This window comes from Syngnathoides biaculeatus, chromosome 14, assembly GCF_019802595.1.
Source record: "Syngnathoides biaculeatus isolate LvHL_M chromosome 14, ASM1980259v1, whole genome shotgun sequence".
NCBI lineage: Eukaryota > Metazoa > Chordata > Actinopteri > Syngnathiformes > Syngnathidae > Syngnathoides > Syngnathoides biaculeatus.
Genome location: NC_084653.1, coordinates 17104924 through 17123577, shown reverse-complemented (window position 1 = coordinate 17123577; position 18654 = coordinate 17104924). Strand labels below are relative to the sequence as shown.

The 18654-nt window shown below is 40.3% G+C and overlaps 1 protein-coding gene across 20 annotated transcripts in view; it reads left to right on the top strand.

Moving 5' to 3' along the window:
* lrrfip1a (leucine rich repeat (in FLII) interacting protein 1a) overlaps window positions 1-18654 on the top strand; it is a 43388-nt gene that overhangs the window by 21007 nt on the left and 3727 nt on the right. For 2 of the 20 annotated variants that reach the window (XM_061841370.1, XM_061841377.1), the window contains 15 exons: window positions 626-688; window positions 765-806; window positions 3145-3225; window positions 3618-3686; window positions 5359-5439; window positions 5825-5905; window positions 7365-7391; window positions 7474-7599; window positions 7725-7796; window positions 8923-9093; window positions 10384-10476; window positions 10649-10741; window positions 10880-10972; window positions 11803-11947; window positions 12907-16941. In XM_061841370.1, the coding sequence (XP_061697354.1) occupies window positions 626-688; window positions 765-806; window positions 3145-3225; window positions 3618-3686; window positions 5359-5439; window positions 5825-5905; window positions 7365-7391; window positions 7474-7599; window positions 7725-7796; window positions 8923-9093; window positions 10384-10476; window positions 10649-10741; window positions 10880-10972; window positions 11803-11947; window positions 12907-16478 (4809 nt within the window). In that variant the 3' untranslated portion in view covers window positions 16479-16941. Of the gene's footprint in view, window positions 1-625; window positions 689-764; window positions 807-3144; window positions 3226-3617; window positions 3687-5358; window positions 5440-5824; window positions 5906-7364; window positions 7392-7473; window positions 7600-7724; window positions 7797-8922; window positions 9094-10383; window positions 10477-10648; window positions 10742-10879; window positions 10973-11802; window positions 11948-12906; window positions 16942-18260; window positions 18311-18654 lie in introns of those variants that run through there. The other 18 variants (XM_061841376.1, XM_061841382.1, XM_061841387.1 and 15 more) reach the window with 15 other exon arrangements.

Genomic DNA, 18654 nt, shown 5'->3' with positions numbered 1-18654 from the left:
AAAAAAAAAAAAAAAATGACACACATCTAGTGTATTTTGTCAACTTTTAACTGCATGGCGTCAAGGCAGAAGGCCCCTAAAGTTTGGCCATTTTTAACACAAAATATGTGTTTAGAACACTCTGATGATCTGCTACATTTTGCAAAACTTAAATGTCTTCAAAGGTGAGATATTTCCAATGACGTCACCACAGTCCTTAGACCAATCGGATAAATTAACAATAGAAAAAAAACTTAACGCTTCACCTATCACCTGTGTTCTCTGACCTCTATGACACACAAGATGGCGTAATTGGAAACCTATCCAAATGCATAGCAGAAACATTTTTTGTTATCACATTAATAATGACAATAACTGTAATTGTATGCAAATCTTTTTTGTCATGTCCTAACCCATTGAGAATCAATGCAAATTGAAAGACTTTCAATATTGCTAATTCGTTATCAATTCCCATACATATCTCTTATTCGTATATCTTTGTCCTTTGGTTATTGTGACCTGATGTGCGTGGGTTTCTGGATCTTAGCATGTTGTCTTGGGAAAATAACCTGCAATAGCGTGATTCTATATTTGTTCATGAACACTGTCTTATCTCACACTGATATCATTCTTTGTCATTTTTAAGGGCTCATCCGTGCTTTCGCATAAATCTAAGAAAAAGAAGAAACATAAGCACAAAGAGAAGGATGTATGTAAAGCTAAATGATTGTGGCTTGAATGATCACAAAGAAATTAAAAATCACTTTCATATTTGTCCTTTGCAGAGGAATGGCCATGATGATGAGTACAGTGTTCTATCCAGCTGGGTTAGTAGCTGTTTGTCAAACTGCTTAACTTCAACATGTCAACAAATTTTTCAAATTGATTTGTGAACACTATTGTGCACAGTAGAGTTGTGGTTTGAAAAAAAAACTAACATGTGAATAACTTGTACTCTAAAGTTGCAGACTTTAACAGAACAGAATATCCTGTTTCTTGCTTTTAGTGAAAAGAAAAATAGAAGTGCTTCTTCCCATTGTGTGGAATATGTGTGTGTGTACATAAATTTTGTTTCCTTGATTGAGATAATGCTGACCTTCTACTTTGTGTGCTGGATTGTGGCTAATCCTATAGGCTGGATTTGATCAAAAATTCCCTTTGAGTAATACTGTAAGTGACACTCAAAAGAATGCATCATTTCATGCTCGTTGCTTTATGGCAATTATGAAAAACTGCATTGGATGACCTATTGTAGGATGTGAACTGCCACTGTGAAATTGGGTGAAATTTAACATTCTACAATGACGACTAATGTTTCCCCATTATTTGAGGGGGGGGTCTATATTCATACTCCCCCACTATTAATGAAAATCCGCGAATAATGGAGGCAGTATTAATACACACTGGTTGCACTGTCAGCAAGCATGTCAGCATGTGTTTTAGGGTGTATGTAAGCGCTCATGAGTCATGAGGCAGTGAGGAACGATTGAATTTCACATCTGTAAGTAGAAGAAGCTTACATTGCCCTACACACTGCCTGTGGAGGCAGGTCATTACTGATGATGTTGTACACGGACACACGGTATCACATCAAAACTAAAATTATAACACCACAGCAAATTTTAAACCATTAAAAGAATGACTCATAAAATAATTGACACAAAACCTGCCCTTTAAACACTATATACATCCTCCCAGCATGCCTTGCGGAACTGATTACCTTCATAGTACATTCTCTCACCACAAGCACATCTATTCAATATTTGGCTGTCAGGAAACATTAACTTGAAAATATGACTTCTGAGGACTTGTAAAGATATTGACAATTTATTACATTTATTGACCACAGAACTTTGGCTGGTAGACCTTCTGTCGCCGCTGTTACATCCAATTTAATCTGATTCCCTGTTGAAAATGGAGCCCCTGCATCCGTGGCTATCTGTGGTGCAGTAACTGCTTATAATGAAACGTAAAAAATTGTACATTTGTCAGCCAACATATGCTTCTTTCCATTCATGTGGCTTACCACTGCTACTTCTTCCATGTATGATACGTCGAAAGATTCTAAGCAAAGTTGGTGTTTCACACAGCCATGGTCAGGGTCTTTCTGTGTCAAAATTTGAAACCTCTCTTTAGATAGCCACTTATTTTTAAAATGGTACTCTGGTGGCATTGTGTTCGCTTTGCAATCGTCATTCGGTGAACCACTAAACACTTGCCAACGTCGTCACCAGTCAGACCTTCTGTATCACGCTGTACACCGGTGTATTGTACGTAAGCGCACTGTATGAATTTGAATTGTAATTATTTATTTTAATCACACTTTATTTACTTCATTTGATTTGTTTTATCAATCTAAAATACTGTCTATGCAGGATATCCCTGACTTTTCCCAAAACATTCATTTAAAAAGGAAAAGGATCTGGAAAATGCATTTTCCAGGTTTTCCATGGCTGTGTGAACCCTGCTGTATCCAACTAGTTGGGAACAAAATCATTTTTTTGTAAGCTACTTTTCTGCAAACTAGATGTTCTGTAGGATTCTGACATAACACTTTGACTAATTACATAATACTGCCCCCTCATCGAGTTTCTCCCCCGGGTGAAGACCCCACCAGATTTTTTCCAATGGGCAAAGACCCAGCATTTTAAACCTTGGATCGACTACACAGAAACAGTACTGTGTGAAAGCCAAAAGTTAAGCAGATTTGGAAGCAGAGACCAGCTTTTAAGAACGTTAGCTTCTGATGAGGGGAACATATTTGATTGCCCACGTGCAGCAAGTGTAATTTGGTGGCTTGATGATGAAGTGCATTGTACTCAGGTTGAAGTGGTCATTCCAACCAGAGTAAGCATTTTACACGTTTGGGGGCTTTTCTTTCATGTTGCTAAATTCAGCCTTGTCTCAAAAAAAAAAAAAAAAAAAGAGTGAGAGGATTGTTGTGTGTGTGTGTGTGTGTGTGTGTGTGTGTGTGTGTGTGTGTGTGTGTATATATATATATATATATATATATATATATATTTTAATCCTTTATTTTGACAAACGATTGTCAAGACATGTTTAGACAGAACTGTTTGAAATTGTGGCTGGCCCCTTTTAAAGTCTTAAAGTCTTCATGATTCTGAACTCACCCTTGATCTAATGCACTTTGACTCCCTCTTTCAGGCATCTTACGTCCCCTCTGACTTTTATAGCCTCAATGGTGTGTCCACTGGCAGGAACCTGGGGTCAGCTGGTTCCTACCAGGTTCGTATGAAACAAAACGCACAAAAAAAAGAAAAGTTCTCCCCTCATCTTGCACTTTTTTCAAGACACTCTTTTGGCAACATCACACTTGATCAGTCAAACATGTCATATGCATCATTTCATTGACTTTTTAGGGACTCACTCGTCATTCGCGCACATTTGGCTCATACTTAAGCAGCCGATTCGTAGCTTTTTGGCTGCACGGCAAAGGATCTGAAATTCAGCACTGCCAGTCAATTACTTTTTAACTCCATGAGTAGTTTAATAGTTTAGTCCAGCTGTGCCTGTGGTTTCTTATCCTTGAATAGTAATATATCAAAATGGAAACATGCCGATGCATGAGCATATAGCGAGTGTGTTGTGTGTTGTCTGTCATGTTGCATCAAATACAGACCTCCTTATATGAGGACAGTGTCTGCTCTGGGTCGCGGCGATTCTCCGGCTCCAATTCTGGCTCCCATGTAAGTTTTTTTTTTTCTTTTGTTTGTTAGGTTTTATTTTGGAGCATTGTGGTGTTTTCGACCTCGAGTGTGAGCTTCTGAAATGATAAAGTAATTTTAAGTTGGATGTGGAAAGTTTGCATTTGTTTTGACATGAGTGTGACAGTCTTTTAACAGAGCGTAGGAGATGTTTGAAACTGTTGTTCATCTTCAGTGTGTGCACAGTGTATGCACCAAATATAGTAAATGCCAGTTATTCCTAGGAGAAATGAACTGACCCCTGCACCAAATAATGGGGGAAGAAAAACACATAGATTGAAACCAAGACTGAGAAAGGCCTTTTGATGGGAAAATTATTTATTCATAGTAAACCGTTCGTCACATGGACGACTGGTGACCACATCTGCCTCACAGTTCTGAGGACCAGGGTTCCAATCCCAGTCCCACCTGTGTGGAGTTTGCATGTTCTCCCAGTGCCTGCCTGGGTTTTCTCCAGGTTTTCTCCCACATCTCAAAACATGCATGAAGAGTTAATTGAAGACGAAAAGTGCCCGTAAGTCTGAATGTGAGTGCAAATGATTGTATGTTTATATGTGCCATGCGATTGGATGGCATCCACGTTACCACTCATCCAAAGATAACAGGGATAAGGTCCAGCACCCCTGCGACACTTTTGGATAAGCAGTAGAGAAAATGGATGGCTGGATGGATTGATACACTACTTAGAAACATGCCGTGAGCAATGCTGATTCGCTGCATGGCTTTACTTACTCGTCAATGGTTTTTTTATATGGCATTTGCTCTTAACACCACAAACTGTCATCTTTTCTTGCAATCATGACACTATATACTACTGCAACACATAGAATACCAGTGTGAGGTCTTAACTTGTCCAATTTACAAAGGGTTTTTATTTCTCACCTTCATAGTTAATGTGATAAACTAAGACATTACCACCGAATCCACTGGTGTCAAACGTAAGGCCCGGGGGCCAAATCGAGCCTGCCATATGATTTTATGTAACCTGTGAACGCAAATCGTGCGCTTCCATGGTTTTTGCTAAAATCTGTGGTTAAACAAAAGTTTATTCTCAACTTCTGACTTATTCTCAACTTGAAAATCCGTGATGATCTCAAATCAAATTCAAATCCAAGCACACCAGCAACTACAGGGATCTTTGTCATTTGACTGAGTTACAAACCAATATTTTACAGACAAGCAGAGCGAGGCCCTTCTCCATGCCTACTGATTGGAAAAACCTATTAAACGAATTATCAAGCGATAATCACACCTCCATCATCAGTTAGCTTGAGCATGCAATGAGGACTCTCTATAACAACCCTTGCTGAACTTAACTCCTCCCAATATCCAAAATCTCAGCCAGTGAAAAATTTTGCATTTTTTTTTTTTTTTTTTAGCATTCTTTTTGAACACCAAATACTACTCTCCTATTAACCAGAACTTTGGTGACATCTAATGGCATCGAAGTACTTTGTGAGTTTTAGAACAAATACAGTAATTGAGGGTAGGTTCCACCGGGAAAAAAAAAAAAAACACATACGTAATTTTAAGACTTGCAAACAAGGGTTCACTGTTGTTCCAGTTGGGGCATCAACAAAGCATGCGTGTGGCACTAACGTGACCGTGTTACTCCAGCTGGCTAGATGAAAAGTATAACCATGTGTTTTCTCAGCAGCCTGTAGAGTACGGTAGCTACCGCAACTCTAATTCCAGAACCTCCAGCCGGGCCAATTCTGTCCATACAAGTCCAGTGGTGAGCCCTCTGGATAGCCTGCCTTTTGTGCCAATCATTGAATACAGCTACCGTTGTGCACTTGCTTTTGAAAGTATTAAATCCTTTGGTGGTGGATGGTTGTGCCAGTTTTGTGTGGGTTGATTTTTCTTAGTGCCCAATGTAGTTAATTTGAATGGACTTTAGTGACATCTTGTGGCATCAAAGTGCACAAAAACAGTTGAGTCTTTCAACAAATAACTTGGGATAAAGTTCCACAGGAAAAAATAATAAAACACAAATAGGTAACTTAGTGGGTTCACTGTTGTTCCAGTTGGGGCATTAACATGGCATGCGTGTGGCACTAACATGTTCATGTTACTGGACTTGGCTGGATGAAAAGTGTAATAACCATGTGTTTTTTCAGCAACCAGTAGAGTATGGTAGCTACCGCAACGCCAACTCCAGAACCTCCAGCCGGGCCAATTCTGCCCATACAAGCCCAGTGGTGAGCCCTCTAGATAGCCTGTCTATTGTGCAAACCATTGACTACAGCTCCCGTTGTGCACTTGCATTAAAATCCTTTCCTGGTGGATGGTTATGCCAGTTTTTTTGTGGGCTGATTTTCCTTTGGGGCCAACATTGACTTGATTTGTTGTATCTCATCCCCTGGTGACCAATCTAGGATAACTGTGGCTCTGTTGCCAGTTTGTTAAGAAGCTCTTCCAGTAGCAGAGAACTCCCAGGAGATTTGGACAATGTTACTATTCCTGATTTTTCTGACGTGAGTCTCATTTCTGTCTGCAGGAGGCTGCAGCCTTTCAGATTGCTCTTTTAGTCTTCTGCATGTGCAGCCTTCCTGTGATGCACTTAACCAAACAAGGGTTTGCATTTGTCTTGTCTGTTTGTTGATCAGTTGGTTGATTTGTGAGGACAGATTTAAATTAACTGTCAGCTCAAAAACTGTAGTTTATTCTAAAATTGCTGCAATTGGCTGACAACCAGTTCAGGGTGTGCCCCCCACCCCAAGATAGCTGGGATGGCCTCCAGCACGCCCGTGACCCTATTGAGGATAAGCAGTACAGAAAATGGATGGAACCTAAAATTGCGTTCTTTAATTTCTTGTTTGATATACTTATCCTAGCCCATAGTTTTATATTTACAGCTGTTGTATCTTAATATTTGTATATGAATTGTGAAAGGGGAATTAGTTGGGTCTGGAGTAGAACAGATCAGAGTATCAGAAATGTGGTCACCTAATTTTCATTTGATCAGTATCAGTCAAAAAAGATTGGACCTCGTTTTCTTAACAAAATGTAATCTTGGTGAACATAATGTCAAATGTACAGTTCAGACAATTTGGATAAGTTGTTTCATAATGCATTCCAGAGGTACGTCAAGTATGAAATGAATCAATAAAGGGAGTATTTTTTTGCTGCCGATTTCCTATAATGAATGTGTACAAGCGATTTTAAATTCTCTCGGATTATGACGATTATATTTGGCAATGTTTCCGCTGTATTTGACACAAGGTCAGATCCTCTACATGAACAGTAATTTGGTTGATAGGTGTTGAAGCGGTGCCTCCTCATCTAAAATCACAAGTGATTTTCTTTTTTCGTGACTTTTTTTCTTCACACTCTGTGCTACCATAATACATCTCATGGCCCATCACATCGACGTAACCCCCTGGCTCCGGCCTTGGTAATTATGGTAGCTCAACGTTGGCCCATTGGGGAACTGGGTGAGCAGTGGCTTCATTAGGTGTTTTGACAAAACACCTCGGACCTATTTTTTAAGTTGGGGGGAAAGAAATACATTTCGCCATTGCAAATACGTGTGATACTGACGAGTGACTTGAATTACGGAATTGGAGACTGGTTTGTTTCGCTGCGTGTGGTTCTGTGCCCAGTGGTCTACATGTCAGCATGGCTTTGCTCTAATTTCCTTTTTATCTGTCTATACAGGTAGATGACAGGGATTATCTTGAGAAAGTAAGTGCAACAAGAAACACTGAACTACCTTTTTTTTTTTTTCCTTTTCTCTTGTTAACTTGTTAATGTAATTTGTTTTTAGGGTTCTCGAGCGGCTTCTGCATTAACGACGACAACTCTCGCCTCTCTCGGTGCGACTTCCTCACGAAGAGGAAGTGTAGAGACTTCCATCACCGTAGATGCTGAAACTGCCACAAGAGAAATTAAGGTACTGCTGCAGTCCATCTGTGTTCTCTCTACAAACATGTCTGTATCGTCCCTCCTGCTTCGCTTCTGCTGATCGCTCTCACTTTTAATGCTGCTCTTATTCACTGCCGCTGCTCTTTTCACCAGGAAATTCATGAACTCAAGGATCAAATTCAAGATGTGGAGTCCAAGTACATACAGAACGTAAAAGAAGTGAAGGTATAGGACAGACGGACTAATTGTGAATGTGAATTAATTTGATTTAACAACGTTGAGAAATAACACTCAGATCTGGGTTGTTCTTGCTAGCACCATAACGTAGGGTTCTGACATTGCACACTTTTATTTATTTATTTTTTTGGGTGTATGCACCTGTTGTGAGAAGCTAAAGGTCAATACCCCCATGGTGATGCTAGAAATGGTAGCACAGAGTTCCCTCAACTACATTGCGATTTATTATTCTTACATTGGCTGTATTGCCCATTTTTAATACTATAATTTTCTTTGGATACTTAATGAGATTTCTCAGTTTATCATTTTTCTACTGTGCCAAAGATCAGGACACCGGGACACCGTGTCTTACTTCCTCCATTTTCCCCCTCCCGTTTACAGTCCCAAGTCCACCATATCAGCATTCAGGATTCAGTCCGACAGCCTCTCTCCTATTAGAGGAGCTTTGTGACATTGCCGCGCCGCCGATCTCGAATAAAAAAAATTTCCATGCAATGGTGTATCGGATAAAAAAACCCTCTCCGCTAGCCGTGCAGTGACATGACATTCTGTGGTCCGGTATCCTCAGCACACATATAATGAACGGCAAAGTTGACGTCGCGCTTAAGACTTTAAGATTTCAGATCATTTCAAGACAAACACCAGGTTACTAAACCCAAAATTCGTCTCCTATGTCTTAGACTAAAACAAGGCCGGGTTTAAAGATAGTCAAGTCTGAGATCGAGTCCCAGACCCAGTTCTATTATAACACAATGGCAAACTAATTCCCATAAAAAGGCACTGTCAACAACTCGTGCTAATACCTCTCCCAACAGAAATGTCGTCAAGGCTAAAATTCATAGTTGAGATTAAGTGTACATTATGACCAGGTTGACAAAATCCATAAACCCATTAATGGTCTTTATACCATGACCTATTTGCATAATCATTCACTGTTCAATTTAGTCTCCTGTCAAGCAAGTATGCTCATTGCTTTAATGCTTTCTCTTGTTGTGTTTCTTCCAACCTCATCTTCTTGCACAGCTTTACCGTTAGAGGAAAATATTATAAAATAAAATGTAATTTGGCCAAATTTAAATTTTATATACTGCAACGTGTCGGTACATTTTTACAGGATGCCTTAAAGGAAGTGGAGGAGAAGTATCGCAAGGCCATGGTGTCTAACGCCCAGCTGGACAATGAAAAAAACAACCTGATGTACCAGGTGGACACTCTGAAAGACTCATTGATAGAACTAGAGGAACTCCTTTCAGAGTCAAGGCGGGAATACGAGGAAAAAGTCAAGGTATGGCATGCATGGAGTGATAACTTTCAACTGCAATTATGTCTTCCCCTTTCTGGATTGTCATTAGAATAGAGGAAAAAAATAGAACTTTATTTTCACTGCCACAGGAACAATCAGTGATTAAAGTCCTCCGGATTATCCTGGAATTCTGGATTTTTAAATTTTCTTGAAAATTGTTCCGGAAAATTGAGGAAAAATTGCCTAAAATTAATCCGGATATTAGTTGACAACATTGAACGAACATTTGTTTGAGTTTGTTGTTTTGCTTTCACGAGCATAGCCATGTTGAGGCACTTGTAACAGTTCGTTCTTCCCCTCGTGTTTTCTGAAGACGTGTGTTTATTTCATAAACGTTAACTAAATAAGTCTGCTCCAAAACAACTGGTATTCACCCGGAAACAGGAAATGCATGTTAACCGTGCTGAGCATGTATGGAGCATTTACGAAAGTGCATGTTCAGAACTGCTTCACGTAATGCGAGCGCATATACGTCAACAGTCATCAACATCATGAGGACATGTCAAAGGAAATTCACTTACAGCAGGGGTTATCATCGCGTCCATCGCGAGGCAGTGTGACAGCGTAAAAAAAAAAAAAAAAAAAGTCTGCCATCCACCTCTTCGCTTGATTCAAGTGTGGCCAATACGTCGAGCGCATGCACATAAAGGCGCGTTCTAGCAGGCCGGCCTCCTATTTACGGCAGTTACGTGGTGCCCAATTTTTTTTTTTTTGGGTCAGGACTTAGAAATTTTGCTTTCAATTTTTGTCTGAATTTTGTTCACAGATATTGCCAGAATGCACCACAGCCATCCATTTTTTTTTTTTTATTTCCCGGGGAGCATGCCCCTTGGCCCCCCTAGTCCTCGTATTTTTATTTTCAGGAATTTTCACGAAAGTCCACTTTCATCTCTAAACAATGGAAAATCAATTAGACATCTTACAATTTGCAGCGTGAGATAAAAAGAAATATATATACACACAGTTATCAAGACAATATTTTTTTAAGGAACGTATAATTGTTCAAATTTGGGAGAATAACTGGATTATAAAAGACTAAAAAAAGCATTTAAGAATGAAATGTGCTGCTGAGTGTCAAAAAAAAAGTCATGTTTGTCCAAGCCACTTATCTTGTTTTTTCTTTCCAACAACAAAAATACGTAAATCCAGATTTCCATTTCTTAAATTTCTATAGCTTTTTGAATGTAGCATAACTTTTTTTCAGTTTCACGTTATTACAGTGACTGCGGGTTTTTGTGGATGTGTATATTCATTCACTCCTAATCACTACAGGACTTTGAACGCGAGAAACATGCCCACAGTGTGCTTCAGTTCCAGTTCAATGAAATGAAATGTACACTGAAACAAAGCGAGGAGCTTCTAAATGTGAGTATTTACATGACAGTGTAAAAGATTGTCTGTCCCTCTAAGCAGAGGCAGTGGCCATGAAACGCATGCTAGGATTTCACTTCACGCAGATTTTCCTTTCATACACAAAATATCTTTTTTTTTTTTCCTTTACCTTCTATTCCAACTGTCTCCTCTTTTGCTCCTGTAGGAGATCCGTCAGTTGCGTATGAAACAGGAGGGTTTTGCTAGGGAGATAACTGATCTGCAAGAGACAGTGGAGTGGAAGGATAAGAAAATTGGGGTACGACCCACTTCTGCAGCTTTTGTGTTTTCATCAGCTTCGGCCAGCATGAAATTGGCCTTACTGTTCCACTTTCTCTTCTAACTCTTGCAAAATGCTTTGCCTCTCCTCTCTATTCTGCAATGTAAATCTGCTCAGGCCTTAGAGCGACAGAAAGAATACACAGATGCAATCCGAACTGAGCGAGACGAACTCAGAGAAGAAGTGGTGAAGCTGAAAGATATTCTGAAGGTATACTGTTTGCTCAAGATGTCAGAATCAGTGGTGCGTTTAAAGTTCTATGGCAAGTTGCAAAACCTGGTCACCATGCTATACCCAAAGAGGATTTTTTGTTCAGTTCATTGTTGTTCATCACTTGTATGTGGTTCCAATTTTGTAGCGATCAGAAAGACTCCAGGACAAGTTTGTTTTTGAAGGACCCTTAAAATGGCCAAAATGATACTAAAACGGCCACTTCATACCAAAATAACAGATTTCCCTTTCGTTTCACGGCATTGTTTCTTGTAAAATTTGTCCGTTTACTCACAATAGATGTGCCGACTAAAATCATGTTGGGATTGGAGCTTTCCCCCCAAGTGATTGATCTAAGGAAGATGCAATGAAGAAATCTCACTAAAACTCTGGAATGTTGGTGGGCATGTCTGATCACAGGATGAATGTAAAAATCTCAAAGACTTGCCAGTTATTGGACAGGAAGTTCGACAATTTTACTTTGAAATAGCCATTTTGAGCTAATTCAGGGGCTCGTACTTTGACCAACTCATACGAGAAAATTTGCCTGAACATATAAATCTTGATCAGCAACAGGTTTCTTAGACAAAGGAAAGCTGTTGATTGCCATTTTTGGGGGGCCCAAGCCATTTTATGTGCGTGGAGCATGTCATGAAAGTTTGATCTTTCAAAGATTTGCCATGAAAAGGCATGAGTAGTACTCATGAAGTACTTTTGCACCCCAACTAAACATTACGGTATTTACCTTGCTATTTTTTGTGCAGAATGACTTAGTGTATGAATTGTATTATATATTTAAGGCTGAGAATACTTCACTGTATTTTGTCCAGAAACACGGAATAGTACTGGGACCCGATCTGAGCATCAATGGCGATGCTGATGAGACAGAAAGCGACATCACAACCAGTGGAGACGCCGTTCCCCAACCGACTCAGGGTTCGCCGGCCTCTCCGCCGGAGGGGAACAGCATGCTCGGTAAAACGCACTTGGGAACCAAGCATCTTTTCTCTTTTGCATGGCTTTTCAGCAAACCAACTGAAGATGTTTACTTCCAAATTTTCACTATGAGTACCTCAATTCCTGTAGTTTTATAATACACACTGATTTTAAATGGACTTTTTGTTTACATGTGTTTTATGCATGAGAAATTATGGTACACTGAGTAAAAAAAGGTCATTTATGGCACAAATTAAACTCATAAGTCAAGATGCCACTGTACATGACATTTTTCATTCTGTGCTCATTTGAATTTTAATAAATGTTTCTTTATAGTTGCATCTTCAGTTTTTTTAAGCCTTCATGATGCTTCTTATAATACCACTGATTTGCCTTAAACAGCTTAAAGAGGAACTACACACTGCTGCCATTAAGGGTGGTCAAGCAGCCCTGGATCACATACCGAACAATCTGTTACATGTATCAGTTATTTCTTCATGTGAATTTTAATTATATCAACAGCACATAGTGACGACTCAACACTTCTAAAAGCAAGTGTGTGTAGTTTCTCTTTGACAGACCTTGCATCATTTTCTGGAAGAATTGTGATTTTCTGTGGGGGGGGGGAATGTGCACGTCAACCTTTACAAGAATATATTTTTTTTATTCTATAGTTTTTTCCCTCTATATCCTCAGAGTACATTCCCAAAACATTGTGAAAGTTGTAGTTTGTGGTATTGGCTAAGGTAAGTGGTGGTGCTGCTGTATTGACACCACACAGATGTTCTGCTGTTTGTTGAAAGTTTAATTGCTATCTTTTCCCTGCCTTCTCTTGCACCTCTCGTGCTTTCCCCATGGTCCTTTTTCCTCTGCGGTTCTCTGAATCAACCAGGAGCTTAGCCTTCTCTTCTGCTGTCGCTCTTTTAGTGAAGATTACTCTTGAAACTGGTGTCTCCCATTTGGCGTCCTATTACAGTCTGCTCTTCATGATTTCTCAGGAAGGTCAGAGGAGACTCAGTTGAGAAGTAGTGGAAAGGAAGAGTTGGATCAAGAACGTCGAGAAGTGTTTGAGGAAGACCAGACGAGCCACCTGAGTGCCGACAGGCTCTCTAATACTTCTGAGCAGTCAAGCTCAATTAAAGAAAATGACAGTAGCCAGGACTTGCAAATTGAACTGCCAGTCAGAAAAGCCAGAGAAGAAATACCTCTCAATGCTATAATTCAGGGAAATGCAGCAAGTACTCCTGAAACCCTTCCACAATTGAACCCTGATTTGGAAACAGGAACAGAAATAAATGACAGTGACCTCGAAGAAAATTCAAATGACATTGAAAAGCCAAACAAACGTGAAACCAATGAGAACATCAATTTGATTACATTAGAACCACTTGTACAAGCTGTCAAAGACTCAGAATCACGTCCCCAAGAAGAAATAAAAGACAAAACAAGCGGTGAAGTAGATGTTGATAACCCGAAATCAGGTACTGAGGAGGAAACAAATGAGGACATCAATTTGATGAAATTAGAACCAATTGTACAAGCTGTCAAAGACTCAGACTCACATTCCCATGAAGAAGATAATGATTCTGGACCCTGTCTCCAAGTAAATATCATGGATTTTGAATCTTTTCCCCAAAAAGATATACAAAATTCTGAATCATGTGCCAAAGAACTAAAATATTCTCAACCATCTCTCAATGTACAAGGAGCCCAATATTCTGAATCCTGTCTCCAAGAAGATGTTAAAGATTTTGAATCACATCTCCAGGAAGAAGAAATAAAAGATCAAGCATTATTTTGCAACATGGCTGCCAAAGATTCTGCATCCTGCCCTCAAGGAGATATACAAGATTCCAAATCCTATGCCCAAGTAGATGTCAAAGAATTTGAATCATGTCCTCAAGAAGATAACCTAAAAGATCCAGAATCATGTCCGCAAGTCGATGTGAAAGATTGGGAATTGCTTCCTCAAGGTAGTGTACAAGATTTTGATTTATGTCACCAAGTAGATGTCAGAGATTCAGAATCCTCTCAAGAAGATACAAAAGATTCTGAACCATGTCCCAAAGAAGATGTAAGAGATTCTGAACCATGTACCCAAGTCCAGAGTGTCAAATATTCTGAAGTTTGCTACCAAGTAGATGTAAAAGGCTCTGAATCACATTCCCAAGTAGAAGACAAAAAAGATCCAGAATTTTGTCTCCAAGCAGTGGTCAAAGATTTTGACCCGCATGCCCAAGAAGACATAATAGATCCAAAATTATGTCACCAATTGGAAGACAAACATTCTGTATCACGCCCTCAAGAATATACACAAGATTCTAAATCCTATAAACAAGTTGATGAAATCAAAGATTTGGAATTTTATCCCCTAAAAGACCTAACAAATCCAGAATCTTATCCCCAAGTAGATGTGAAAGCTAATGAATTATGTCCTCAAGAAGGCATACAGCTTTCTGACTTTTGTCCCAAAGTTGAAGATTTCAAAGATTCTGAATCAAATCCACAAGAAGACATAAAAGATCCAGAATCATGTCACCAAGAAGGCGGAAAAAATTCTGAATCGTGTCCCCAAGCTAAAGATATAAAAGATTCTGACTCTTGTATCCAGGAAGAAGATATAAATCATTCCAAATTGTGTCCCCAAGTACCAGTTGTCAAAGATTCTGAACTTTCTCCACAAGTAGTAGAGCCTGAGTCCAACATGGAATTGCTCCATAAAACTGCTGAGGCAAGCAGTGACGAGGGAGAAAAAATCTTTACCAAGCCTCATAAGAATGTTAAAAAGAAAAAGAAAAAGAAGAGAGGCAAAAAGAAAGCAGGCCTTGAGGAACAAACTCAACACGGGGACAAAAAGGAAGAAACTGTGACAAATCAAGAAATTATTCAGATAGCAGGCGCGGGAGTGGCCTCAGGAAATAATGGGTCTGCCACGGAATGTGGCACTGATGGTCACACCACTGAGAGCCTCGTAGATTCAACTGCAGGTCAAGTAGCTGTATCTGAAAAGGTGGAACAAACAGAAACCTCAAATGTTCATAATTGCAAAGAGTCCCAGCTGGAGCAAAACATACAACATTTAGAAGTGGAAAAAGTAAAGCCAGATGAATCGGAAGCCTTGAATCAGACTTTTTCTCTCACTTTACCACTCAGTGGGACACAAACGGATCACAGTACCAATAAACAAAAAGAAAGTTTGGAATCTGTGGAAGTCCAGGAAGGATATGTAACGGGTTCTGAGCCAGAGGTTGTTCACAGTGTTTGTGACTCCAGATTAGATTTCTCCACTAACGTAGAGCTTCCAAGTCAAGGTGACATAAGCCCAACTGTTGTCCATAATGAAAGTGAAATAAGTTCTGAAACTACAAACTCTAGTAAAGAAGACTCTGTAGCCAGATCAGATATCGAAGGTCATGGTGAAATTCCTCACCTCGAGCCTTCTGAATGTCAGAATCCCGTGTCTGTGCTGTCTACCCATGACATTGGTGACAGTCTACAAGATCCACAATTGTCACCATCTGATCCCTCTGTTGCCGTGAATTCTGACACCCTCAACAAGGTGTCTGAGAACGTTCTTGAAAAGGAAACTTTTACAAGCCAAGAGCCAGAAGTAGAGAATGTGGACAGGTACAGAAAGGACTTCAACTCAGTCGAGCTGGAGAACTCCTGTGTCCTCGACAGGGAGCAGATCCTTGTAGAGGCACGGGCTGAACCTGTTGCTGAAATCGAGAAATTGCTGCATGAAGAGCAGGTTGTTGAAGATGCCTCCGACACAAAGGTCCCGACACCACAATCTGAGAAAGCAAGATGTGAGGTCAGTAATGACGAATTACCGCCTGCAGAGGAACCCGTGGAACATGAAAGGAGTCAAAGTGTCCATAAGGATGAAGTGCTCACTGGTCTAGAGACCTACCAACAGGACAGCGTGGAAGATTTTGACGATGACGACGAGAAAGGACAGTCCTTTGATTTTGATGACATGGATATAGACGCAGCCATTGAGACACAGTTTGATGAAAATCTGGAGCAGCCAAAAGTTGAGGCTGGTTCGGAAGAAGTCCGATCAGATGAAAACAATGCTGATATTAACAGTTGTATTGAAAGTCCAAATGATAGAGAGGCGTGTACACCTGTAGCCACACCCGAAAATCCAGAGCAACTGGACATTGAGGTACCCGTTGAAGAAGTCCTTATAGGTGAACACGATACTGTTAATATCAGTAATACAGAAAACTCAAAGGATAAAGAGGCCTGTACCCACTTAGCCACACCGGATAATGGGTGTAAACGTAATTTGGTTGACGTGGAAGATGACATGCATAAACAAAGCCACATGACGAAGGATAAAGAAGAGCCTTCCAACACTGGAGTTGCAGAAATCACAGACAAAGACCAAATCCCCCTTCGAGCTGCATCCTTACCAGTAGAAGCAGCATTGGATGCCAATGAGAAACCGATAGACACAAATGCAACCCATAGCAACATGGACATGCCCCTCCCTGGAAAAGATGGGAAGAAAAATGGCAAGAAAGGCAAAAGTAAGGGCAGGGATGACTGCAAGATGACTTAGCGGTTGGAGTTCTCAAGCAATATGCAGTGCAATGTTGATTTTTATTTTTTCTGTTCAAGCGGGAAACTGGGTAGCACTTTTTTCCTGACTTAATTGACATCTAGTTTATCAATGGCCATGATAAACCTTTGTTTCAGTTCTACGTGCCCAAAAAAGTTATTAGAATGTAAATTGCAAGCTTTTTCAACAATGGTGTTAGATATGACAACACTTTTTGATGATTTTGGATTCAAAAGTGAAAATTATTTCTGCTTTTTCAGAAGCAGCTCCTTAACAGTTCATGTGGACTACTTTGCTCCTAGAATTATCCTTTTTTATGTTTATGTGAATTGTTTTCCCATGTTTGTCACATCAGTTTGTATTTGTATCTTATTTATGCTTGTATGGTAGCTACTGATGAGCCTAATTGGAAGGTGGTTTATTTGAGTTGAATAAATTAACTACTGTATAATTATGTACCATAGCTTCATGAAGTGAATGCTCGTAGTTGATCTTCGTTTCAAGTGCCATCATCTTCAGATACCTATACACAGTTACAAACGGTTTTGAGATTGTCATAATCACGGTAGGGCTCTGTGCCTGTCCACCTCGAATGGTGGGGTTCACAGTATTAGGGGCTTCCCCGCCGCCGGAACTTCCCTAGCCACCCTTGTTGCTTGAGTTCACCTTGTGTTCCCTCTGAAAAAAAAAAAATTAGCAGGGTACAAAAGGTTTCCCTAGGATTATTTCAATCCTCCTGGCGGGAAGGATCTTCCAAGAGCTACCAGGAACTCCTTGAGGGGAGCCGACTGTGTTGACAAACATGCAGTGTTATGCAAGACTTGGGGGGGGGGGGGGGGGGGGGGGGAGTATTGAAGTACATTGAAAAGCAAAACTTCAAAAACACAGACGTTTACGTTGTCACACTGAGCTGTAAACCACGGTGGCAGACTCTCTGGCGATGTCCGCCGCTGGGAGGTCACCATCATGGGCTGAGGGGTGGGATCCACTGCCCCCGCTGCTCCTTTCGCAAGGTCCACCGCTGGCTGAGTCGGTTCCACTAAACAGCTAAGAAGCGGAGGTCCGACCCCAAGTGGGTGTGTGCATCTGCTGATGTCAATAAATATGATTTATTGTTCTCGAGTTCGTCGTGGAACTGTGTGAAGTTTCAGTCAATGCAATATATTCAAATTTATTGAGCTGTACCTGTATATTTTGAAATTGACTTCCTCAATGAGAATTTGTTCTCAATTGCCTCACCTAGATAACGGGTCAGATTTTAAAAGTATAAAAAAAATTAATTTATAATAAGATATATAATAAAACATTAACTTGAAAGCTTGAAATAAATTTTTTTAAATATCTAGTCGGTGTCAGTATTGAGCAACATAAGGCCTCATTTATTTAAAGAACCTTGAACTCACTAGTGTAATGGATCTCAGGAACTCAAAAGTTCCTGGGCTTCTTTTCTGTGGAAAAGCCCCATTTGGGGGGGGGGGGGGGGGGTTGTGCTGTAGTTATGTGCTGTGTGCCCTCTCCTGAGTTTGTATGCATGATAACTGACCTCCCTCACGCTCTGCTCCATCACCCCTCCATGGATGCCTGCACTTTTTGCATGCATCTGCCTACCAACCCTGACCCAGCTCCCCTCACACCGCGCCTTTGGCTCCACCCACTCTTGGTATGTTCATTTATTCCTCCTTGTGTAGTTTTGATTTGTTCATCCAAATACATCCCCAACATTGTTTGTGAATTGTTACATTTATTAAATCAAATCTGTTTTACTTCCCTCTGCCCCCGCAGAGATTCGTCTCAGGAAACTAGTGGACGAGCGTGAAAAAATGATAGAGCAGGTAAGTTGTCGACATCCGAGAAATAGAAACCATTGAAAACATTTAGAGTCCACTACTCCGACCACGTTCATAACACTGCTCGGAATCATTTGGTTTGTCACATGGGAAAGGTTGTTATGCGTGCGTTTTGCCTATGCGTGCACTTACAGTATAACTGTAAAGACCTTAAAATCTGGCCAAAGGTTTCAGAAGTTAAAATGTCAAATTTAGAGGTGCTATTATGACTCATCTTAACCACCCCAAAAGTTGTTCATGAGGAACTTTTAACCACCTGAGCTCGTGCACGTGACATCACCATTTTCACGGCGCCATATTGCCGGTCAAACAGAGCTGCTCGACATTGC